This window comes from Montipora foliosa, chromosome 2 (genome assembly GCF_036669935.1).
Source record: "Montipora foliosa isolate CH-2021 chromosome 2, ASM3666993v2, whole genome shotgun sequence".
NCBI lineage: Eukaryota > Metazoa > Cnidaria > Anthozoa > Scleractinia > Acroporidae > Montipora > Montipora foliosa.
In genome coordinates, this window is record NC_090870.1 from 46,035,314 (window position 1) to 46,060,838 (window position 25,525).

Consider the following 25,525-nt stretch of genomic DNA (forward strand, 5'->3'; position numbering starts at 1 on the left):
TAAATTTGAGGTTTTACCTTTTTTACTGTATCTGTCCTCTCAAGTTAGATCTTTAAGTTAAATTTGGCAAAAAGGATTTATGTCTACCGAAAATGAAGGTTTTTCAAAACGGTCTCTCGAGTATAGATTTTTGAAAACAGAGGTTTATTGCATTTGTCTCTTTTGTCTGTAGCCCGCACTTCAAATATGTGCATTTGTTTCATCGACTCCTTTCACGGGAACACATGAGCCGAACAAATTGACCTGTTCCCAACTATGTGGCTTCATATAGTTCAGTTGGTAGAGCATTTCACCTGCATTGCAGAGCGGTGTCTGACATTTGCAGCCTGCCTACAATTAGCACTGATAAACATTATTTAAGTCTAAACACCCTTTTCAAAGAGCACTGATAAACATTATTTAAGTCTAAGAACCCGTTTTAAAAGGGTTAGCTTTCAATAATTGTGATTTAGGGTTAGTCTGCAGTCTGCAAATGTCAGACACCGATTGCAGAGGTCATGGGTTCGAGTTCCCACTGGACCCACCTAAATTTTTCAGGTGTCCAGATAAGTGCAAGAATCCTTTCTCTCTTTTCATAATGATGATAATGATAATGATATGTATTTCAATATTTATTGATAAGAAAACTCCAAAAGTCTCACCTTCATTACAAATGTACATGAAAATTGTGGAACATGAACGCACATGTGCTCTTGAGCTGCACTTTTTTGAAGAGAATAAGAGACAAAAGATCTCTCAAGTTTTACCCATGAAAGACCAAAGCCATTTAGTTCCACTAAGTCAGGTTTGGCCTAGCGAGAAAATAGGAATCTTTTTCCTTTTCACATCTGGTAACACAGCTTAGCATGGAGAACGATGCCAGACAGAGTGCAGTCAGGTGTCTCACCAATTCATCACTTTGCATTGCAAAAACAAAATGTTATTTTGGTGTTTGAATGTTGCAGGATTGGTTGCACCACACAGATAAGTCGCTATCCCGCCTAAAGGATATCAAAAAGACATCATACCGACTTGGTGGTGGACCGCGTGAGAGGGAAGTGGGATGCCAATGTAATTACAGGAGTAAGAGCAAGAGCAGTTACTTACAGTTGAACCCAGAACCACCTCAGATAGGCGTGGACAGTCAAGAGACAGCAAGGTAAACTACACCAGATGGGCAATAATTAACAATTAGACCTGTAGCCCGCAAGGGCTATGGGTCAATAGCCCATGAGGTGAAGTTGAATGGGCTATTGATCCGTGGCCCTTGAGGGCGAAGGGTCTAATTGTTTTAGTATGACCCAACTAGTTGGACAGAAAAGGCAATAGTAAAGTTAGCAAATGCAAGTTGAAGAAATATTTATTTGGGAATAAAACGAAAGAAAGCGCCATGCTTTTCGCTACTCAAGGACTATTACCTATAGTCCTCTAGTAGCGTAGCCAATTAAAATGCAGGATTTGCATTAGTCCACTAGTTGGGTGATATTAATTATAGCTTCTTCTTTGCTGGATGCAGCATGTTGTTGCATTTATAATTTTAATGTCGCCTCCTCAGCATCAATTTCAGAGGTTCTACTTCAGGCTTGACTCCCACCCATCCTTAGATTAACCCTCTCCCAAGCCAGCTTGAACCTGTCTAATGCCAGACAATTTTGCTCATCAATAGGGAACCCCTGGGAGTCAAGGGGTTAAAAAGCTGTATTCCACATGGACTTTCCCTACCTGGGTGTATATAAATTATGCAAACGCCTGCAAACGTTCAGAGGTCGCTTATCCTTTGCAGAACATCTAACATTAACCAAATGCTTTACCGGTTTGAAAAGGTCCCTTACCTGTTGTGCTGAAAACTAGGGAGAACCCTGGGTCAGTGGTATACTTCTGGTTCCAGTTGTTCAAAGGCCAGATAACTTAATATGGTAGATAAGTCACTATCTATCAGTTTCATTCTCTGCAAAGATTTCAGTATTTGCCTCGTAACTGTGATGCACACTATAAGCACATCTAAGTCAAGGCTTGTATCGAACCCTTGGACACTCTGGATAGTGACTTATACACTGGATAAAGTTATCCACCGTTTAACCAACTGTGGCCTGGTGGTATGGGGTATGTATAAGACAGTCTTTTGTAATGGGTTTTCTTAACCTTAATTAACAGGAAATCGAACATTTGATTTCATGGTAAGAAAGAGTCACTTTAGAGGCCTTGTTGATTTGTTAACTCTTTCTCCTTATTTCCTACTTTGCTTCTCTAGTATGTCAGACTTGTCCATTCCTGAAATAATGAGACAGGTTAATGAAAGAAAATCTCAAATGAACAAATCAAAGAGAAGGCCATACTCCGCATCAGTTTATACCAGCATGAGTTCATCAAGGAAGTTCGACAGCAGTGATGAAAAACACTCCACACGAAACAACAATGCCTTTATCACAGGTGATTAGTAACTATGAAATAAATTACATACAGCATACTGAACTGTCACTTGTTGTGTGTGATTTTGAAAAAGGTCATCTTGGCAATTCTTGGCAAAAAAACGTGTAACTAGTCAGGAAAGTAGTAGTAGCCATCTGACAGTCAACTGAGTAATCAGTAAGATGTGCCATTCCACAAATCACATATATTTGAGCCAATTTCCAGTGGCTTACATGTTGGCTTGTAATATCATGAAAGACTGATAAATTCTACAGCATGTGTTACAAATTTATCCTCTACGGTTGCAATTCAAATGATGAACTTGCAATCATAACTGGCCAGATGATCTATTAAATGTAAGATATCAAAGTAACTTTCATCTTATTACCCTAATAGCTCGCTGGCTTGGACATTGTCCTAATTTAGTAAGAAATATGTCTTCTTTCTGTCATTTCATGAAAAAGGGAAATTTAAAAATTATTTATGATTTCCATGGAAGGCACTTGACACTTACCAACAATAAAAAAGAAACCACCTAAGGTTCAAACCTCTTACTAGTCACTAGCTGGCAAATTAGTAATCACCAGAAGTGTGGTCCCTGAATAAAAGCGCTCTTTGATGACAGAAAGACACAATCAGCTCTTCCTTGAGTTAGAAAGTATTTCACACACTGATATTACAAAGAGAGAAGTAATCCTCACCCTTATTTTGGACAATTTAAGCAATTGTCTCTTGACAACATCTAAAAAATTCAGGTGGCTCCAATGGGATTTGAACCCACGACCTTTGCAATACCAGTGCAATGCTCTACCAACTGAGCTATGAAGCCAGACATTAGGGAACAGGTCAATTTGTTGTGCTCATGTGTCCCTGTGAATGGACTCAATGAAAAAAATGTACATATTGAAGTGTGGGCTATAGACGAAAGAGAGAAATGACCCTCCTCCTATTAACGTGATTAATCCCACATTATTTATACCCGTATGTCACCTATTTTGATTTCTATCCTTTTGAAAGACAATGAGATCCTTAACCTCCCCTCCCCAAGTATTTTCTTGGTAATATTAGAAACTGTTGTATCCGTTCTGTATTAATAAAAATGCATTTGTTGCCCCAAATATTTTTCAGTGAAGGGGCAGACAGTAACACCACAGTTTCGCCAACCTCATGGATTCCAACAAGCCTTTGAAAGTAAAACTGATGACACAGCATTTAAAGGTACTGGTACCATGAAACATGCATACCGTTGATTCACTTCATGAAGTGCATTCTCTTGTGTTACTTGGGTTAAAATTATATTTGGGAGAGTCATGGGCCAGAACTTGAATAGAGTGGAAAGGAAATTAGAGAGAAATGGGAAATGCAGGGACACTATTAACACAGTAACAGCGGGAGTCGTTGAAAAGCATACAGGAGCAACTTATTACTCACACCTCACAAACCCTGTTGCTTGGTGCCTGATCGCTGACCGAATGTTTAGGCTGTTTGTTGACTGGTTTTCGTCCAGTGACACGGCTTATTAACTCTGTATTATTTCTTATGATCAATAATGGTAATAGGACTGAGTGCAGTCCAATAATATTCAGTCTGTAATCGTAGGAGTGATTAACAAAATGAGATGATTGCGTAGCTGGAGTCTGATTTGTTTAATCACGAGTATGATTACAGACCGAATTGGACGACACAAAGTCCTGTTATCAATTAATCATAACCATTGCAATTTCCGAGAAAACAAATGCATTCCTTTTTTACTGTCTAATGCAACAAATTTGTCCATTTTGGAAAATCCCCAGTTTGGTAGGGTAAGGTTTTGTTGCTATGGTTACGGTAAATTCTGTGATTGGTGGATTAAGCTGAGTGCACTTAATATGATTGGCTGATGTAACTGCCTGATTACAGGTGTGCAATTACAGCCAACTGTCCGATTAGATTGTCCGATTACAACCCTACAAAATAATTAGTGAAAAATAAAGCAGTTAATGCACCAATCAAATTTGAGAAAGTTGTAATGGTTATGATTATGTATATAATCGTAACTATTGCAAAATTCTCGAATCTGATTGGTTCTGTGCGCGCCTATTTGTCGCGTAATTGGCGTGCGATCACGTGGGTGTCCAATTAAAGGTATCCAATTTGAACAACTTCAAATTAGCTACCTGTAATTGGACACCTATGCCATTTTGCACGTCAATCATATGCACTTGGATGGGGTCTTTCTTGTTGTTTTCCTACTGTTTGCGAAACAGATTCAATATAATTTCAACTTTTTCACTCAAAAAGTTATTCAAAGACTGTTTATTCTCGAATTTTGTAATAGTTACGATTAATTGGTAATTGAACCTCGTGTCGTACAATACAAGGAGTAGTCGTTCTCGTAATTTCAAATCAGCCTCGGGCTGCGCGCTCGATCGATTTTCAAATCACTCGCATGATTACTCCCAGAATTGTACTTCGCTCAGTCCAATTATTATTACTTATTCCTTTGTGTCAGTTTTTTGTCCTAGAGATTTTTGTGTCTAAGCGACCTCGTGGATCTCGCACACACAACTCGCTGCGAGCGCAGCGATATCGCACGGTCAGGAATGAGTTCGGGTCCCGTTCAAGCCCGGGTTTTCCAGCTTGTTTCGCAAGTTGTAGTGATGATCTCTTTCATTGAGCCCTACATACTCCGCAGTTCAAATATATGAAAAAAGTTCATATGTTTTTTTCAGTTCTCGAATGATCTCCAAAGAACCCATTTTTTCAGGCTTTGCAATCGCTCAAGTTGCTCGCAACTGTATCACCGCTAAAAGTAATAACAACGCTAAATGTAATACCAACCGTAAATGTAATAAAAATTAACTCTAAATGTAATACTAACCACAAATGTAATAAAAATCAACCCTAAATGTAATAAATTACCCCACCGTAAATGTAATACAATTTAACGCTAAATGTAATGAGGTGACCGACCGTAAATGTAATACAATTTAACCTCAAATGTAATAACAGTGTTGAAAGCTCCTTTACGATTACCGGTTATTATTTGAGTGTCGGTGAGTTTTTGTGAACATTCCCGAGGTTCTGCGTAGTTCCGGTCAAAGCTTACTGGGAACGTCTGAACTTCTAAAGATTTCCCAAAAAATAGCCCTTCTGATGGTGGAGCATTTGCAAATATCATTTCCGAAATTCTTTACAGCGGATAGCGCAAGTACATAGTGGAAATAGTGGGGAAGCCTGGGCGAGAGAAGGCGTGCACTCAGTTGTGGGATCGTTTGGGGCCCCTGGTTTATACTCTTTTTGAAAGGGGCCCGCTATTTTTTAGAGTCCTTCTGGATGTGTTTGAAAGATTTGGTGAGACGGTGGTATGATAAAGCATAAAAATATACAGATGGTACAGATGATATAAAGACAACTTTAATAGCAACGATACTCATGCAAATATAGTCACAACTTACTTGTAAATGAAATAAACGTATTCTCACTATTTGGTGCGATTACTCAACGCTTGTTCGTAGAACACAGTAAGAAATAGTAAAAAATCTACATTTTTCAAAGCTTTAACCAACAGTCTATTAAGAGTTTTCAGATTTATTCTATCAATATATCGATATATATATATTCTATATCGATTTGAGTCAACAGACAAACGGTAACAGAAACTTTCCGGCATGACAGTTCGGATACTCTTTATTTTTTCCTTCCATTTTTCCAGATGATGTTCTGAATGTAGAACCATCCTACGATCCCAGTATACAGAAGTCTCACCCACGCATTTATCCACTGAGGGTGGTTAATTATGTTCTTAAGTGCTAAAACAAGGCCACTCCCTTTCCCACGTGTTTTAGAAATCTGTCGCATGCTGTGGTAACCTACGCATGTATCCCAATCAAAAAACACTCTTGGCAGCCTTTGAATGAATGAGCCTGTGAGACTTCTAAATCGTTTGTTTATCATGCTTAAAATGTTAAAGGTGTCCACAATGTTTCTCGGGCTTCCTGTTAACGAAAAAGTAATAATGATTTCAAGGACTTCATTTGGAAGGTCCTCTATGGAACGAGGTTCTTCATTGTTTTCTCCGCTACCTATCTCATGTGCAGCCCATTGAGATTCTTCATTCGTAGGCTTGTCACAAATATCTTCATCTCCTACTGAACTGTTACCGTAATTATGATTCAGTGCCGTTAAACAAACGTAATGGATTCCTTGATCTTCCGCAAAGTGTCCTAGTGTCAGTGAGGCAAAAGGAATGGAAAATTGAGGAGATATAACAGTTTTTGCGTTTGGACCCAATGTCGATATTATTACAATCTCCACGTTGAAAAGATTAGCGACAGCTTGAAGAGTGATCTGATCTCCGTAAGTTCCATTTTGGGCGATGCTAGTGAGGTATTGAGACCAAGGCATGCCTACGAAAAGTTCAAAAGGAAATCCATCCTGATTGTTTGGATTTTCAGTCAGATATCTTACTATTTCTCTCCGCAAAGATTCCTCGGAATGAAAAATGCCAATAGTTTGGAGTAGATGGGCCAATGCTGAAAACTGGCAGTTGCCGTCTCCTGGTGGATTGTATGTGACATCAAAGCCTTGTTCGCTGAACGGTTGATGAAGGTCCTCAGGCGTCATTGCGATGTAGTATTTTTCCCGGTGAGCTGCTTTCTTTGCTTTATGTTCCTTCTGTGTTTTTGAAAGACTCATCTGTCTCCTCGCGGCTGCCCGTTTGCGTTTTTCTTCAACAGCTGTAGCACTAGTCATATCTTCGACTGAAACCCAGTCACAGCAAGACTTTTCTGTTGTGGGGGATTCGTATGTTATTTTGTATTTTCCAAACTGTACATTTCGTTTTATAATCGTTCCGTCAACAACAAATCGCTTTTTTGGAATACCGCGGGTTCTTCCTGAAAATGGAAATCGAATTAGAACCCGTTCTCCCACTTTGTAAACGGAGGGTGGGTTGCCTTTTACTCTCCTCTTAATGTATCGCTTGTCCCATACGTTGTTGGACGCCCTAGCTTTGGATCGAATTTTGCGGATACGTTCACCATTGTTTCTGAAATCGGAGGCCCTAGGAGAAATTCTAGCTGCAGATGAAACACTCTCTTGGTAGGATAATCCGCCATCCGATATCTCGGATAAAGCATTAGACGCTCGACCGTAAAACACCTCAAAAGGCGATTGTTTACCTAAAACGTCCATCAATTCCTCGTTTAGGACCTTTTGGTATTCCATTAATTTTGAGACCCAGTTCACTCCAACCTTGGAAAAATTAATAAGATCAAAATTTATCTTTTTTCGTAAAGATCTATGAGACCGTTCCACTTTTCCCTGAGACTGGGGATGGTACGGGGACCCTCTGATTATCTTCACTCCTAGCGATTTGCATAGCAGATCCACGGCTTGTTTGAATTCTCCTCCGTTATCTGATTGGATCACTCGTGGAGGGCCGACCTCTGTGTACAGCTTATTAAGCTCTCTTGCTACTAGCTTGCTTGACTTCCCTGTCAAAGGACGCAGCCACAAATATCGACTAAAAACATCTTGAACTGTTAGGATGTACTTGTACGTTTTTCCGTTCTTCGATACAGCTGATTTTTTCATATCAACCAGGTCAATTTGATGTCTTACCTACAAACAACGTAGAAATGAAATCTTTAATCGTATAACATGCTTTGCAGCGATGTCACTCTACATGCAATCAAAGTGCTCAGACTCACTCATTCTCATCAAGGAAGAGCCCAGGTGCTATTTTTGATTTTGTTAATTTTGGAAATTTGTTTGTGTATTCGTCTTAGGGTTACTATATTATACACGATCACATCAGCTACGCTGCAATACTAATCCTGTCCATGTAAAAGACATTATTATGATTATTATCATAGTAATAGACGAGCTGAGATGCCCCTGTCATATAAACCATTTCTCACATTTCTTTCCAAAGTTCTTCACTTGAATAACCCCTTAGAATGCTTAAATGAGTCGATTGACCCCAAAGAGAATGGTTTTAATTTAAGGAAAAGTTTTGGTCATAAATGGGGGTATGGTTTTTGCACTCTAGCCTTGATATGGGTATCGTTTTAAGAAGAAGCCACTTTTTTCATCTTTCTCGAAAAGAAAATCAACAAAGCACTTCACAAATTATGTTTACGGTAATGTAACATTGGTCTGGAACTTATTATATAACGCTGGTCAGAAACAGGGTTTTGATTTAAGAGTCAAGTGATAAATAGGGTTTCAAATTTTTGGTCAGGTTATAAATACCATAGGTAATATCGCAGATTTTGGTCATAAATAATGTAAGGTTTTGGGAAGCGTGCCGTACATCCCCACCCAAATTTTCTTGGACCCCCCCCCCCCCCCCCCCCCCACCGGCACAATGGTTGATTAGGGAAGATTGGTTTGGTCTAATTAATAACATAATTTATCAATTCTTACTTGGACTGTTTTTGCTCTTATGGGCCGCTGTATCGCTTTATTTTGAAACCGTGCGTTCATCTTCTGGCTGAGTCGACTTTTGGACAGCACATTCTGGACGTTTCTTTCACTGACACCTTGAAAGCGCTTGATCAGTCTTCGGTTCAGCTTTCTTGAGCCGGCGCCTTTGCAATGCCGAAATTCCTTTTCAACCAAAGCACTCAGTTCCGACTTCTTTGTAACTTCTTTGCCTTTAAAAAATAGCCTTTTCCTGCCGTTAACTTCAGAGATAGAAAACTGTGACTTGGCTCTCCAGAAACGAACACAGGCTGCCTTTTGGCTTCGGGAGCGATCTTTCACAGGCACCACAAATTCTCCACTCGTTAAGGCGAAAAGAGTTGCGTAAGTCTCGTCGTCCACGGCTGACATTTGACGAAAACATTTCTTATCTTCTGCCCACGTTCCAATGATGAAAATAAAAAACGCTAACAAGGGACATTTTACAATCATTTTGCTTACTTTCGAAGACCACGACAAGAACCACGTGAAAATCCATACAATTCCAGACAAGCGTCTTGAGAACCCAGTTGACTGAGTTTGTGGGCGGAGTTTGTTTGCGAAGCAGGAAAAATTTTTCAGAGTTTTTTCTCGAAACAATTTTTTCACCAGAAGGGCACACTTAAAGAGCTACAAGTCAAAGGGAATTTGTTCGATTGCTCTCAAATTTTGACAGTACCTAGTTTTACATATAAACAACAAAACCACTTCTCCGAATTTTTTATTTTGAAATAACTTTTTTCAAGAGCGATTTTTGTACGATCACTCCACATTTTTTTAATCCTATTTCAAAAATGTTCTGTAACTTTTCACTGAAATTACACATTAAACAAGCGAAAAACAAAATTTGCTTTGACATGTAACTTTCAAAAGGTGGTTCGGGCGCTCGCATTTAGAAGTCGTGAAAATTTCGGCAATTCATTTGTTTTCAAAAGTTTTGGTATAGTCTAATAGCCAGTCCTATAAGCTTTAATTTGATGTAAGGGTTTAGATATCTATAGTTTAAACCCGACGCGCTACATCGCTTGTACGCGAGACACCCCTGAAGGTGCACGGTAATCTCCCGGGGGGAGGGAGGGGGGGGGAGCACTGAACTATTTTTTGGGTGGGTATATGCCGCCCGGGACTTCAGAATTTGGACCCGTTTTGGAAAGAATTTGCCCCACATTTGATATGGTTAGCCAAAAACACACACAATCATGCTCGTAAGCTAACTATGGGCAACACAGGGTGTAACAGTTTTGAATCGTATTTTTTTGAACCAATCTCTCCTTGCTTACAAAAGTGGAGATTTCGTGCATTCAAAATATTATACCCTGTTTAGGAAACGTCTCTAACTCAGGAGCTCCAGAATCATGACCCCGTTAGGCGGCGCATACCCCTATAGGTATTGTATTGGAGTAACCCCCCAGGGGTAATCTGCGCCTAACGGTGTAGTTAGTAAAGGGGAATAACCGTGATTGGGTATTCCGATAATCTATTGAAGTGATATCATATCACTGATGATATTGATGCCATTTACGCCTTTGCCGCTCTTAATAACGTGTTATTACATTTAAGGTTAAATTGTATTACATTTACGGTCGGTCACCTGATTACATTTAGCGTTAAATTGTATTACATTTACGGTGGGGTAAGTTATTACATTTAGGGTTGATTTTTATTACATTTCTGGTTAGTATTACATTTGGAGTTAATTTTTATTACATTTACGGTTGGTATTACATTTAGCGTTGTTATTACATTTAGCGGTGATACAGCAACTACAATGATCATTTTAAAAAATTGTTATAAAAAACGTTCACTGGCTATATACAGTTAAAAACTTTCGAGCTTTCGGCTGTCAGGCTACAGCCTTCAATGGAAATGAATGGAAAAAATGATGACAACTACAATATATACAAAAATAGGTGAGAAAAAGGAATATAAAAACGCGAAAAAAGTGAACGTTTTTTATAATAATTTTTTAATATGTTTTACCCTGGCTACGGTTCTTCTATTTTTACAATGATCATTCTCGCTCAGTTAGAGTCATTAGAACCGAAGTTCAAAGTATGTGTCTTTCGTGTCTTCCACAGTCAGAATTTTGCGTATTCGAGCTATAAAGCACGCTGGAAGATTGGACAGCGCGTGAAAAGCTCAAGACTTGCTCGAGGTGCGGCCGGAAGCAACTGGAGCATACCTAGTATAATTTATCTCGTTTTCGGAAAAGCTGGTTGCAGCCAACGGCGTGAGTTCAGTTTCAAATTAATTTGTTTTTTTATGCCAATTTAGGACTCTTGTATCTTGATGAAAAAGTGAAACATCAATCTCCCACATTTGATGGACTCCTAGAGTTTTCGGCGGCGTTTAATGACGACGAGGATGACCCGTGTGATATACCTCCCCCTCCCAATGCATCACCTGAAGCAGACTCTCCGGAATGTAGAGAATCTAATGAACACTCGTTCAACGAGGATGATGATGAGGAAATCGACAAATCTTCGGAAGTGACGTCATCTTGGGCAGGTTGTCGTTCTTTGGTGTTCGCTATTCCAACTGGTAACGAGGGCGGGAGCGAAGACGAAATTGATTACAACGAGTTCAAACCTGGACGAGTTTCAGCGGATTATGTGCGGAAAAGTGAGTTTCTCCTTGAAAAAGTGGACGAGAAAAATCTAACGGAAGCTATTGAAATATCCGACATGTTACAAGATATGGAAAGTGCAAAGCAGAAGATAGGTAATCTACGCATCAGCCCTCGCGATTTGATAGATCTTGACACTGACTCAACGAGGCAGAGTACACCTGAAGGAACACCACCTCCTGCAGAGGTGTTGGATGTTATTGTACCTTCTGTTCACATAACTGATAAACAGATCAGCGGCGCGTCTGTCGAGAAAGTCACTAGCCTAGGAGATGGGTCGTATGAAGCGTTTTGGGTTGAAGAACCTGTAGGTCGCGTTGCATCAAATGCGTTGCCCCCGAGAAATAACCGTCCTTGTTCGGCAAAGTACCTGAGCCAACGTGAAAAGCATTCTGCGCGCGTTAAAAAACATGAAAGCGAGGGCTCGCTAGTACTGAAAGGAAAAATTGTGGAGTTCTTTAACTCAGAGGACTTGATAGCCGGAAGCCGGGGTAGGCATTTGAGTAGAACTTCAGAAACTAAAAGCGATTTGAACCAGCCTTGTTTTACAGACGAAACGAGAAACGCGATGGAGACAACTGCCAGTCAAAATAAAAAGGTAAGAGAGTTTTAAAGGAGAACAGCACGAATAAATATCGTTATTTCGAGCCCAGTTTGCTCGTTTAATGTACCAAGCTGTAGCGAGCTTTAGTGAAGGAGCTTCAAGGAGATGGCACTAAACGGAAATGAAAACAGCTTCAACTGTTCACGTTGTAGAAAATCAGTGACAGTTTTCTGACCGGATTGGTCAGTGGGAACGGCCTTAAAATGAAAATGAAGAAACATGTGTTTGAAGGAGTTCTCGTGGCTATTACCAAAGCTCGGGATGACGTACTCTCGTTTCACCCTAAAATCATCGCCAATGAAGACACGAGCATGAGTGTCGAACGTTGGGAACTTTGGAAGTTGCATGCGAGAGTCGCCATCAAACCTTGTCTGATTTTCACTGGTGCATTTACCTTAAAATACTCTGACTTATTGAAAAAATAATTCACCGGCTTCCATTGTCAAAGTGATATAAAGAGAAGGCGTTTATAGGGATTGTAACAAACCACAAGTACTCTTTTCGCAATTTTGGAAGGTGGTTTCGTTTAGGTTTCCAATCAAATCATCTCTAAGGGTAATGTCACTTGGCTATACACAGGGAAAGACGCCTTACTTCTTGTTCAGTGAGGTCTAATGCTCAAAAGCGCGTGCATTTTCACGACTCGAACTGCAATAACCTCACATGGAAAATAAGTACAATAATACTAATAGAACGTACATTTAATATTATTCCTCTCTTGAAGATGGTTACAAAACGACCATTACCGCAAAGGAGCTCTCTCAAGGCGGATAAAAAGCAGTCTTTTAAAGGAAAAGATAATTTCCAGAGAAAAAACACTGAGGCAGATAAAGCGGTGACAAAGTCATCTTTACGAAAGTCAAACTCAGATGGAATTCTACAGCTTTCTGTAACATCTGACAGTACTGCTAAAAAGTCAGTGACATTTAATCAAGATGTACTGATTGGAGATAGTACAGGAGAATTTGACTGCAATGAAACTGAACATTCACTTGATAATTTAAACGAGACAACAAACACCGATATGACCCAAGAGCCCCTCGAGAAGCGAACGCCAAACAGTCGTTTGTGGTCGCACCCTGGAGTTGTCATTCAAAACGGATTCGAAATGCGAGAAGCAGGCTTCCAGGGGAGGGAAGGCCTTGAATCTTCCCCTCAGAGTAATCAAACGTCGAAGGATAACAATCAACAGAGAAAATCCGCTCAAAGTTCAAGAGCGAAACTCTTGGCGAAACTGAAAGAAAGCCCTATCGAGAAGGAACCATGTGCGTGCAGAACAGTTACCAGGCCTACCGCTGCGCTTTTGGCGGAGGCGCGAAAGGGAGACGCTGGAACGAGAGAGACATCAACGAGGAATGAAAGGCTCTTGGTATGTGTTAAGCTTGTTAAAAAAACTCTATCCACTCCAGTTGGCTAAAGAAGTAGAGTTCCGGAAATGAACAAATATATATGTTCAGAAATGCGCGTAAGTTGATGCGCGTTGATAGCGCTACGTCGCAAAGTGTCCCCTCGCCCCAAGTTCAACATCACTCGTGTCTGGGAATGCAGAAAATTAACGTCACAAAGTGTCCTTTAAACTTTTTATCCTCTAGTGCATACTAACAGCTGCATTTTCCTTAAAAAAATTGCCCTAACGCTTACCTTATTGCTCGAAATAGGTAGCAAATGCTTATACTTAACGGGACCCTTCGTGCTGGATATCAAAATCTGTTCCATGTTCGCTGAAACATGGTTCTTCTAAGTTGCCAAGTGTTTGGGTGATGATGATGATGAGAGCATTCCCTTTGCGCGTGGAAACAAATACTTTAAAATGTTAAACAAAACAAAAAAGGCAAGGTGTGGCCAACACGTCACACGAGCGCACAACCATTTCATCCGCACAATTAGCAGCCATAGACCACTTTCATAAATGGCGACCGATTTGATATTCTATTGTATTTATGTTAATTGGACCTACTGGCCTCATTTTGGTTAACATATTCTTTTGAATTTTGCGCATTGCAACGAGGCTAGAAAGGCTTATCAGCATTAAAACAAAAGAATATTTTATCGGGCCGCCATTATGAAAAAGGTCTATGGACAGCTGTTTCGGCCTTGCTGGGCCCTCATCAGCATGGCGTAGCCAACATACCAGGCGGGTGTTGGCCACACCGGGTTGGTGTTAGCTTGTGTCACCTTTTTTGTTTTGCTTTGTTTTTTTTTTCACTGTAAAATGTAATCGTAACACAAATACCACATGCGTAGGCTTTGGTATACCTGTAGTCAGTATTGAAATACCAAGCTCACCATTCGTTTGAATATGGTTTTGATTTTATGTCTTATGTCTTATGACATCTGACAAAAGTTCATAACCCTGAAGTCTCGATCTGCGATGGTATTGCCTATTTTTATGACGGTTACAGCTAGATTTTTGCGGGAAGAAAACGTAGCGACAGTTGCGTTTCCACGCACGATCTTGCATTTAGCACGTGCAATACCTCGTGCAGCCCCAGGTTGCGGACCAATTAGGAGGGTTGCCGTCGTTAGGCCTGATCTGATTGGCCATTATTTGACGGGACCTGCATTCTAAATAGGCCATTTCCGAGTTCATGTCTGTCTCCTCTTCAAAGCGCGTCTAAGTGCGATTTTTTTTGTGGTGGTAATTAGTTCCACTTTACATATGAATGAAAACTATAGGAAAAACTTTGCACTTAGACTCGCTTTGAAGAGGAGGCCGACATAAACTCGGAAATGGCCTATTTGGATAGTACCGTAAACTGATTGGCCAAGGCCAAAAGCGAGAAGAGATCGACACTTCTGGGTTATGGACTTCTGCATCTGATCAAGGGTTTGTTTTTCTCTAAAGAAAAGTCGCTCTGCTCGGCCCAGTTCAGCACCAATGAGACGATCTTCAATAAGCAATGAACATGAGGTGCAAAGACCGAAATCTCCGAGCAGAAAACCGCGTGCAATGTCTGCTATAGTGCAGGTGAGTTAACGCGAAAAAAGCAATTCTTTTTTCTTTTAACTGAGCCAGGTGACCCTTTGTTACGCTATCGCTTTTTGCGTCATTGTTGTCAAAAGAATTATACTAAAACTGGAGCGGTTTTTTTTTTGTTAGAAAAAGGCGTTTCCAAAAGTCTCCATTTCAACCATTTTATAGATCCTCGTGTTCGTCGGCGCTTTAGGGCGTTGTAGCGTGTATAGCCAGCCCAAACATCACCAAGAAGTATACTCTGTCAAACAAAAATGCATTAGTGTGGATTGGCCTTTTAGTTTTTTACTCCATTATATGCGGTTATGCTCAAATCTGAGCGTTACTTTGACATGTCAAAAATGCTAACGTTTTCAGTGAAATATCCCTATTTCAAATTTGGACATGGCGGCTAAATCATCTAAAGCCACTGCCGTTGTATTTCAGTGTTATCCGAGACTAACATTTACAACTTTCCACTTGACAGAGAAAGAGAACTGGATCACACGGGGCACCAATTCGCCCCAGGCCATTGTCTGCTCATGTCGGGAGTATGAGGTTAGCACTGTCGGAGAATTTTCTTTAGAATCGCGCGAAGAGTGAACCGTTGGCTTGTTCGTGACCTCTTGAATTAGTGCTCCGGTTACTATTCTGGCCAGGCTATGGGGATGAAAATTGTCTTCTGTCCATACAGTGAATTTCTTTCTGGCTCCAGTTATTGGCCGTTTTTATTCTAGAGAAGCATAATCCGTTCAGGTGAATTATACGTCTCTCATGTTATCCGTCTGGTGTAAAGACGGGACAAACTCTATAAGACGCATAATCCGTCTGAGACGAACTTGGGCAAACATTCTTCCTCCGTCTTAAATCATTCGTCTGCCATGGAGACGGGCACAAGACGCATTATCCGTCTGGACGAACAATCTTCCATTGTGGGTCGTTCAGGACGCACAACGAAAGATAGTTCGTTTAGACGGATATTGCCTCTTGTTCCCGTCTTTACACTAGAGACGCATAGCCAGACGAACAGCAAATGTTTGCCCAAATTCGTCCCGACGGATAATGCGTCTCTAGTATATGACGGCCGTTGTTAGAAGGGTGGATCTCAATGTCCGTCAAACACAGACAACATGAGGCAAGAGTCAAAATGCGTTTGTGTTCAGGTGAACAAAAGGAAATAAACGAAATCTTGACAGCCTGGTTAGCCATTCCTATTACTATGACAAGAGAAGTCGAATTTTACGCTAAGGATTTAATGATAAGACGAAATATCGGAAACCGAGCCCCCAAGGTAAACGGGGAGCATATGAACAGGTCCTTAGTTGTGTTTAACTATTGTGTGTTTTCTTGTATTAAATAGTTATGAATTTTTTTAAATCCTCCAGCTCAAAAGATGCTCGCCGCAACCGGGCCGCTGTCAAAGTTTTAAAGGAAGGATATTTGTTAAAGGAAAGACCACCAACGCCATTACCGCCTGGTGATTATTACTGTTTACTCTGTTGTTATTTCGTTTATTTGACCTTGTTTGCTAAAATAGTGAAAATCATGCCTTGATGTTTAACTGATTATGCCCGGCTATGATTACCTGAATATCACACAAAAATTATATTGTTAAGATAAAACGTTAGTTACGACCTCTTTTCCAAGATAATCTTTCTTTGCTTCTTATCACAGAGACAGTTATATAGTCATCCTCCTGCACAGACTGTTTGGTTTATCACGCAATCTAACTCTTTGTGCTTTTTGTTCTCTCTTTTCGGTTTGTCACGCAACTGCTTTCTTTTTAGAAGAGAGAGTGCACCAGCGTAGAAGGCGGTTTTGTCTTTTAAAAGAAGCAACAGTCACGCTTTTCATTTAGGTCCGTCTTACATTTGTTTTTTTCCACAGGTTCAAGAGAACAAGACAAAAATACAGAACGAAAAGGCAACGAGAAGGAAGACAATAACAATTTAAAGAAAACACCTTCTAGTGATAAGGTTAGTTCGATGTTTTGCCTTCGATTGAACGTTTTCTTTATAGCGGAAGGCTTGAGCTTAGCAGCATGGTTAAGAAAGCATCGCAGCCCATCGATGCGAGAATTTTGGGTTTAGGATATGACGTCATCGTACGACGCTCCGTCCGTGCGTTCAACGTTTCATGTAAATACACGAAATGTCTCCTGGTAAGCTAAACAGATGGGAAGATAATTAATATTGTGGCTCAGAAAGTTATGTTTCAAACCGAGTCGTTAAGATGGTGTTAATAACAATAATAATAATAATAATAATAATAATAATAATAATAATAATAATAATAATGATAATCATCATCATCATATAGTAATAACAACAACACGCAAGACGTGACCAGCGTGCCCGTCCTGATGTTAGTTTCTTATGATTGTAGGAGGAACATGACGTTGTTGCTTCAGAGGAATGCAGGGACGTTTATGCACGACTGCAGGAGAGAGGGATTGAGGTTTCCATGGATACCATTAAGAGGTGATGTGGGCTTGGGTGCTTTTGTGGTTTCTCGCATTTGTTTGCAATGTGGATTAATTATGGTTGGTATTGACATATTTGTATTTTTTGTACCCTTTTTTCCAAACTTTTGACGTAGTCCACCAACCTCACTCCCATACCTCCAACCTGTGTAAATTTTGCTTCCATTACGGAGCGAGGGATATTTTGTGTCACTACTAGTTTCCGGTTTCCGCAGTCTTGTAGTGATGACACCGGACGTGCGTACTAACCTGAGAGTCAAGTGTTCTCGTTCGACCGGGGAACTCGAAATAGATTTTGGAGTCCAAAGAGGAGCAGGCAGGGCTGTTCCTTGCTGATCCCTCTACTCTCCACTTCGAGCTCTTCGTTCGTACCAAAACTCATAATTTGTTTATTTATTAATATTTTGTATTATTATTATTATTATTATTATTATTATTATTACTGCTTACAAAGCTAATCAAGACTCGTGCTTTGTCTGCTATTCTATACTGCGAGAATTTTCTTCTTGAATATTGAGCCCACACATACTTTTTTTCTAATTTCAGAGGCTTGATGCCTCCGGCGAGGAAAGCTAACGACTATAGCTTAGCTATTATGGGAACAAGCTCTGGGTAAGTTCTAGAAAGATCTTGCTGTAACTTGTATCAGAAAAAACCACATATCAGATGTCTTGGTTCTTCTTCGCTTGTCTTTCTTGTTCTCTGTCTTTCAATTATTTTACCGTCGGAAAATCTACAGACCGCCCATATGAATTTTACCCACAATTGTATGCACTTATCAAGTGAAATATCCTTTTCAGTATACATAGCGCAGCTGATCAATCCAGCCTTCCCTTTGAATCTGCCGCTTGTTTTTTGCAACCCATATTTCTTGCGGCTAATCGCTTCGTCAAACCACCATTTTTCGCATCGTTTTACTACCATGGCAAGAATGCTGTGTCAAATTGCTTTGTTAGCATAATATTCGCTAGAAAAGGAAAGTGATTTACATAAAAGGCTAAAAGCTATGCAAAGAAACGTCACCTTAAAACCGAACGTTTTCGACTCATTGTCATCAACGGGACTAACGCTCTTAAAGTCACGGGAACCTTTGGGGGCCGAAAGGCCAATTATGAGACTACGATCCCCCTATTTTAGAAAGCTGGGGCCCGTTTCTCGAAAGTGGTTAAAGTTTCGGGCCTTTTAGGGGTGTCATATATCCCTCTGTGTCTTAAGAATGAAGAGATTTTATGTCGACAAACTTCGTGATCATTTTGCTTTTTGTTATCTTGAAAAACATGTTAAAATGAGAATTGGTACGAAAAGATGGAATGGTACTCCCTCTGATGCTCGCCAGCTTAGGAAAGCACCCTTTAAAGTAAAACGTTAATTGAACTACTTTCTGCTTAAGTTTCTTTCAGTTGAAGAGTTGAATGTATGTGCTACGTTGATATTTCAAAGTATATGGCTTTTCTTTAACAAGTTACCAGTAATGTCTCAGATCATGTTTAGAACCTTTTCGTCTCTTATGTACGAGGCGTTTGTTCTTCTAATTCTTGTCAATTGCCAAGTGTCTTTCTGTCTATTTTGTCGTGCGAGACAGTAATATTGTTGTAGCACTGGCCTCGGATGTTCAAAAGGTGGATAACGCTATCATGGGGTAAATCACTATTCAGCGGATAAACACTAACAAAACCAATTGAGTTATCCAGTGGATAGAGCCATCCACTCTTCGAACAACTGAGGCCTGATCTAAGTGGCCCGCCTAGGATAGCTCTGCTGCTAACTGTGGTTTACCATGGTCTTCTCTGTACATGATTTGTTTGTAAGTAAAGTGAAGTGAAAAGGTCAGCTTACCAGCGTAAGGCAGTTTCGTAAATGTCTTTTCGGGCCCGAAAAGTTTTCGGGACTTGTGAGAAACGGGCCTCTGGCCCTTAAGCATATTTACAAGATCCGAAAGAGCATAATTGCAAACTTTGATGCCTAGAAACCGCCTCGGTTTAAAGATAAAGTAATTTATGGTCCCCGAAATACGCTCGAAGACCTTCCGAAGTTGTCTCCCGAAAAAGAACCTGCGAGAAATGGGCCCATGGGCATCAAGAAATGGTTACGTTTGCCTGACGATAGAAGCAACTCGGAGTGTTTTGATCGTGGTCGTAGATTATTCCACCATGTAAATAACCGGCTGTTGAGAAGACGAGGCTGCAGGCAACTCATGCTCAGTCCTTAATTTTTAACCTCCGTTTACTTTTAAGTTCAGTCACTATCACATCGCCTTTCCATGTCATGAGTTTGCACAATAAAGCCTCATATGTGCACTAGAAAAAAAAGGGAGGGTTGTCTTCTCCTCTTCGCACCACTTAAGCCTTCTCTTTTCCCCGGTGCTTGGTCTAAACAGAGCGCTTAATATCTACGCCGTAACGCTTATCAAAATCGGCGTATATTAAATCATGTGCACATGCGGGCACATCTGTAACAGAATAAGGAACGCGGGTTGAATGAATTCTAAACGAGTTACATTTTAAAGTTATCCATATACGGAGTGTGGCAACATGCGGTCAAAAGCTTTCTTCCCTTTCAGGCTTCTTAGTCGACCAGAAAACTGGCTTCCAGAGGAACACGCTCGAATTAAGATATGGAACAGTGTGTTAAGTAAGTTGTTTTTCACTTGTGATCTGTTCTCTGTAGACCTGTTTTTAGGAGCTCGATAATTGAGCTGGTCCAGTGTGTCATCTCTGAGGTAAACAAAAACGCCAAACCACAAAAGTCAAGCCTGGTTTCAAAAAATCAATTACGGTTATCGGGCTGGTGTTCACATGGAAAATTACCGACTGATGACATTCCAATTTGATAGTAGAAGAAACCGAGGCAATGTCGGTGTATTACTGCATCGAATTTTGTTCTAAGGATTTAATGCAAAGGTGATATCGTGGCCGGAGACTAGCTCAATCTGTGGTAAACAGGTCGCCCGCGCACAAAGTTGCTACGAGCTGGCTAGTGGAGGAATGAAGGGATTTTTTTTTCTGTGGAGCCGCCTCCACCGAGAGACTTTTCCTTGGCACGCGCGAGAAAAATTCCGCCAGCTTCAAAGGCTAGCCTCAAATACACGGTGTATGAAATTTCTACTGCTAACCATTTAAAGGAGAGCCGACCATTGGGCCGTTTATTAATGCAACCAACTATTGAACACGCTTTTCAAGGTGGTATAACTAAGCTTGTCAGCGATCATCCTGTTTATCAGCCCTTTTGTTTTATTCTTTTTGCGCACTGATCCTTTCGACGTTCTGCTATTTGGCTTCAATATATTTTTTCCTGCCAAGCGCTTTTGACCGTAATTTTGTTAATTGTATTGTAGTACGCCCGTGGCAATATCTCAAAATAAAAAAATCAAGTGTGTTTATGGAGTTTGCTATACAATGCGCATTGTGCTCTTTTGATGAAACGTTCTAGATTCATTTCGGCAAATATTTATTACTAAAAACGTCTAGTCGTTAATTTTTTATTATCCTTTGTCATTGTCTGCATGGCTTTGTTCGGAGGGCGTATTGGAGGGTCTGGTATTGTTATGAACTCAATACTGACACCACTCCGCTTTCAACTGCACAAAGTGTTTGTTTTGACTACGGTTTCTGTAAATTGTACATCTCCACGTAATCACCAAAGTTTCATGACAAATTCAGGTTATTCGCACGGAATCCAATTATCTTTTGCGGATAATTATCAAATCAACGCAATTATCTTGCGTTGCAGATTTGAGTAGATTGCGGAAGATCTTTATTCATATTAGTATTTCGTGGTCAGAGACTATTTGACAGAATCGAAAATGTTCTCTTGGGGATCACCAAACCCTGGTATTTGCTTGAATACAAGAATCGATTTGCTAGATATACCATTTTTTATTCTATGTACTTCGCACAGGTTGTGGATAGGCGGGCGCAGATCTTACCGAACTCTTTTGTTATGTGTTTTTTTGCCAGAGGGTTCCAAATAACGACCATTGACCTCAATGCCTCTGACGCGGTGGCGTGATTGCTGAGATCCAACTCAAGTCGGCGGCAGAGAAGCTGGTGGATGGTGTGTGCTGCTCAGAAGGCCGCGTGATACAGGTGACCTGTTGCGGAAAATCACGTTTCAACCAAACGGCGCAAGAAAAGGCTTAATGCTCAGGCGTCATGCACTGAATCGCCTCAGTTGAAACGCAAGCTCAAGCACCGCTGAATCAAAAATAGAAAACCATTTCAAGTGGTTCTCAGCTTTCGTTTTCAAGGTTTTTTACTTGGAACATACCCGAATTAGACAGTACGTGTAACGCTTTACAGAAAAGCTCACCCCTTTGAACAGCATTTTGAAAAAGACCAAACCAGTACGTTAAAAGTGAAGTTATCAGCGAGTAGATTTTGTTTCTTTGCGTTGTATTGAAAAGATTGAAGCCCAAATTGAGCCTAATGCATGGTCAGGTATTTTTTATTACTGACTGTTATAATTCCAAGAGTTCATGAAATACTGTTTTTTCAAAATGATGATTTTGTTCAAAGGCTGAGGTCTGAATAGCAAAGCAATGTTCATGATCTGTTTTACTTTCACTCGGACGGTTTTTTTAAGGGCTTTTACACCAGTTGTGGCTATGATATTTTTCGTCTGGGTAACAGTTGAATTCTGAAGTGAGACAATACAAGGCTCCTTGTGTGACGGTGTTTAAATACGGTTTTTGCGACGTGTACAAACTTTATCACAGACCTCTGACACAATTCTTACTTTCCTTACAACTTACACTGAAATAGTCATAATTTGAATTCTTTTTTCTACGTTTAACTTAACTCTTCTGCGGCCTTTTGCCTCAGTCAGAGGTATGGCGAGGGGTATGGCGAGATCATTTGCATTCAGACTAAAGAATATCAAAATGACGGTCATTTTGGAGTAAGGTGTTAGAATCTCAATGTTGACCGGTTTTGTTACAACATGCTTAAAACTGGTGTGAGCCATTATATTGAACAGAAATGGTGCACCATATTTCCTTAAATAATTCTGTTTGTTTTTGAGTTGTCAATCGCCCAGCGTTTTTGAGCGTTTAACTTATTTGTAATTGGAAATATATCGATGATTATGTAATTTCTGTAAATATAAATTTTAGAACCGAATCAGGGATATGTTGAAATATATTTGTAAGTTATTTAATTTATGTGCGAGTATCAGTACACTTCTGAAGTAAACGTTCTATACAAGAAAGACTTGAAATATAGATTTGAGATGTTCTTTCCCGTTTAAAGTGTAATTTCATTTGAAGATCTTAGTAGTTTTCTTTACCCTGCGTAAAAAGAGACTTTCATACATTTTTCTAACATTTCTGGAAAATGGCATGAGAGCCAAAATTAAATTTAAGGCCGATCAAAGCCGAAATTAGGGGGCTTTGCTATTTGTTGGGTTTTGCCCAAAAGGAATATTGCAATTCCGTGCGTGCAATTTAGTTGCATAGGAATGGTTCCGGAATTTTCTTCATGATCTCTGTTTCTCTGAAGAGTGTCGGAAAATGAATCAGAATTCATTGAGAAGAAAATAAACACTACCTCATATATTCAGGTATTTTCGTCACGGTCATCAGCTTTGTTGTCTCTCTTCTTTTTATCTAGAAATTGTGGTGCGGATGCACCATTTCCTCACAAAGCGTCGCATTCAAAGCTTATAAATTGAAGAAAAAAATCGTGAAAATCGGTTGACTATAAAATTTAGGGCGCGTTCGATTGACCGTATTCCGGAATAGGAATACGTGGTCATAGAAGTTAGAAATCCTTCGTTTTTACGGAGACTCACATTAAAATTATCAAACCCTTGCTAAAATGCTATTTTAAACATATCTTTATTATCCTTGTTGCTTCAAAAGCGCCAGACATACCGTTTTAAATCATCACTCCACGTATTCTTATTCCGAAATAGGGTTAATGATCGAACGTACCCCAAGACTGCCATTCATAGACAGGAACCAAATCACTATTTTTTTCGATCGTCCTCTTACCTTATAGGATGAGGCTTTTTTAAGACTGGTCAACTTGATTACAATAAGAAAAGAACGATAAACTATGTTCATGTTGGACATTCAAATTAAATAAGGTTAAGAGGCCCCCCCTTTTCTATTTTTACAATGGATATTCAAATTTGGACATTTCTCAGTAAGGAAAATCTAGACCACCTCCATTCCCTCAGTTTCCATGATGAGAAAAATGGCGTGAATCGCCTGGCTAGTTGTCACGTTCTTTAATTTTCGTACAGTGAAACATATCGAACTAAACGTGTCTGTTTGATTTCTCACTGCGAGAATTACGATGAACTTCAACGACGCCTCCCTGGCAATTTTGTCACTGCTAGTCTGAGAGGATTCAGAAAAGGGCACCATTGTTTAATCTTGAATTATGCGGTGTAATGTCTATACGATTCATGGGCGACAAAATATAAGCTTGCCAAACAGCACGATGCCATCGAGAAAGAAAAATAAATAAGTTTTTTGATTGCAAATAAAGAGGAATCGTCTTAGTCGATTAGTTAAAGTCGCGGGTTTTTTTTTTGTCTGTCGCAAATCGGAAAATTCTTTGGTACCGTTTTAGTTCTGCGACGCCTGCATTACTGATCAGCTTAATAGCGGCTCTTTGGTCGGCGTCTTATTCTAACGACTCAGTCGCGATTTTGCTAAATATGTTTATTGATTTTCTAGCGTAACAATATTGGCTTTCACAAGTAAAAGTTATTTTATCTTAATGATTGATTCAAGTGTCGTTGGCACTTGAGATTCCATGCTTGGATAGCTCGAAGTCAGAAAGCGTCTAATATTGCAAGAATACGAAATTACTTGGATCTCACTTCAACGAAGGTTTCACTTTATCCTTAACTTTCGTCGGATTCTCTTAACGAAGCGGTTTCTGTGTGCGAGGGCTATAGAAAGAAACGTTTGTAACCTTAGACCTTAGGCCCCACTCGTTTAAAGGCCTTATACCTTTATCCAGTGGCGAAGTCACTATCCATACCGTAAAAGATACTTCACGTCAAGGGTACTTTCGCACATGGCACACCTTTGCTTAGACGTGCTTAGAGTGCACTCTATTCAAGTTTAGGTCTTTGCATAGATTGGAACTGTCGGATAGTGACTTCAGTATTCGATGAGATAGAATTTTCCCGCGGCCTTTAAACAACTCTGGTCAGTATGATACGTGGATATTCTCGACTCTCACATGATATCAATAAAGCGCGGCCATGTTTATACCCAACTTAAACACTACTACACTCTAGCCTGTTCTAGTCGGGAAAACGAAAACAACTGCGTGTGAAAAGCGAGTGGGGACTTGGAATAGGCTACTACACTCCAGCAAATAAGGCAGCCGTCACGCGTGTCGAGTGTCGTTGGAGAGGATTTCTGCGAGCGCGAGGCTTCAAACAGCCTCAGTTCTTACAAAATTCGATGAAAGTCCGGATTTATGTGTTGGGCCTTCAGTGTGAAACTCAAGCCCATGTTCTGAGTGAATGGCAAATGAAGCAAATACAATAGCAATGCTGGATTCAGCCTTCTGGAAATGCCATTTTCTTTCAGCTGTTCTTTGTACGAGCATGCATCAACCGAGGATGTCAATTTTTTTTCTTTTAATTAACTGATAGCTTCTCGGTCTTCATTTTAGCTACCTAGAGGGAAGTCTACTCATTATTCATAAGTTAAAACTGTTAATTTAGAAACAGTTTGTTACCGGTGATACAGTAGCTGGTACTAAGGGGTGGGCTAAATTTCACCGTCTTAGGCACATTTAATTGCAAGAATGGTTTTTCACAAGTTTTCTGCCACGCTACTCGCTAGTGTTTCACTCTCCATTGGCTCACTAGTTTCACTTTGATGTCACGTTGCATCTGCTAGGTTCACGTTATTTCCCATCCGACAACCTGTACCAAATCAAGCGTAGGTCACCGATTGAATTTATTTGTGAACGGCTAAGCGATGTTCATCGATACGTATCGGCTGTATGAATGAGCCATCCATGCAGACTTCAATTCGCTGCAGAAATATTTACTTCT

The 25,525-nt window shown here is 40.1% G+C and overlaps 1 protein-coding gene and 1 non-coding gene across 2 annotated transcripts in view; one reads left to right on the forward strand and one right to left on the reverse strand.

Annotated features, from left to right (window-relative positions):
• The window catches only part of LOC137993294 (uncharacterized), a 23,292-nt gene extending 237 nt beyond the window's left edge, over positions 1–23,055 (forward strand). Inside the window, exons 2-14 of the mRNA XM_068839042.1 lie at positions 945–1,138; positions 2,231–2,409; positions 3,517–3,606; positions 11,110–12,059; positions 12,790–13,434; positions 14,911–15,033; positions 15,506–15,576; positions 16,404–16,495; positions 16,906–16,994; positions 17,404–17,498; positions 18,047–18,112; positions 20,061–20,131; positions 21,457–23,055. Of these exons, the coding sequence (XP_068695143.1) occupies positions 945–1,138; positions 2,231–2,409; positions 3,517–3,606; positions 11,110–12,059; positions 12,790–13,434; positions 14,911–15,033; positions 15,506–15,576; positions 16,404–16,495; positions 16,906–16,994; positions 17,404–17,498; positions 18,047–18,112; positions 20,061–20,131; positions 21,457–21,470 (2,679 nt within the window). The 3' untranslated portion in view covers positions 21,471–23,055. The remainder of the gene's footprint in view (positions 1–944; positions 1,139–2,230; positions 2,410–3,516; positions 3,607–11,109; positions 12,060–12,789; positions 13,435–14,910; positions 15,034–15,505; positions 15,577–16,403; positions 16,496–16,905; positions 16,995–17,403; positions 17,499–18,046; positions 18,113–20,060; positions 20,132–21,456) is intronic.
• On the reverse strand, positions 3,145–3,217 carry Trnat-ggu (transfer RNA threonine (anticodon GGU)). Its single transcript has one exon. It is a non-coding gene; the product is annotated as a tRNA-Thr (tRNA).
• Positions 23,056–25,525: the final 2,470 nt, after the last annotated feature.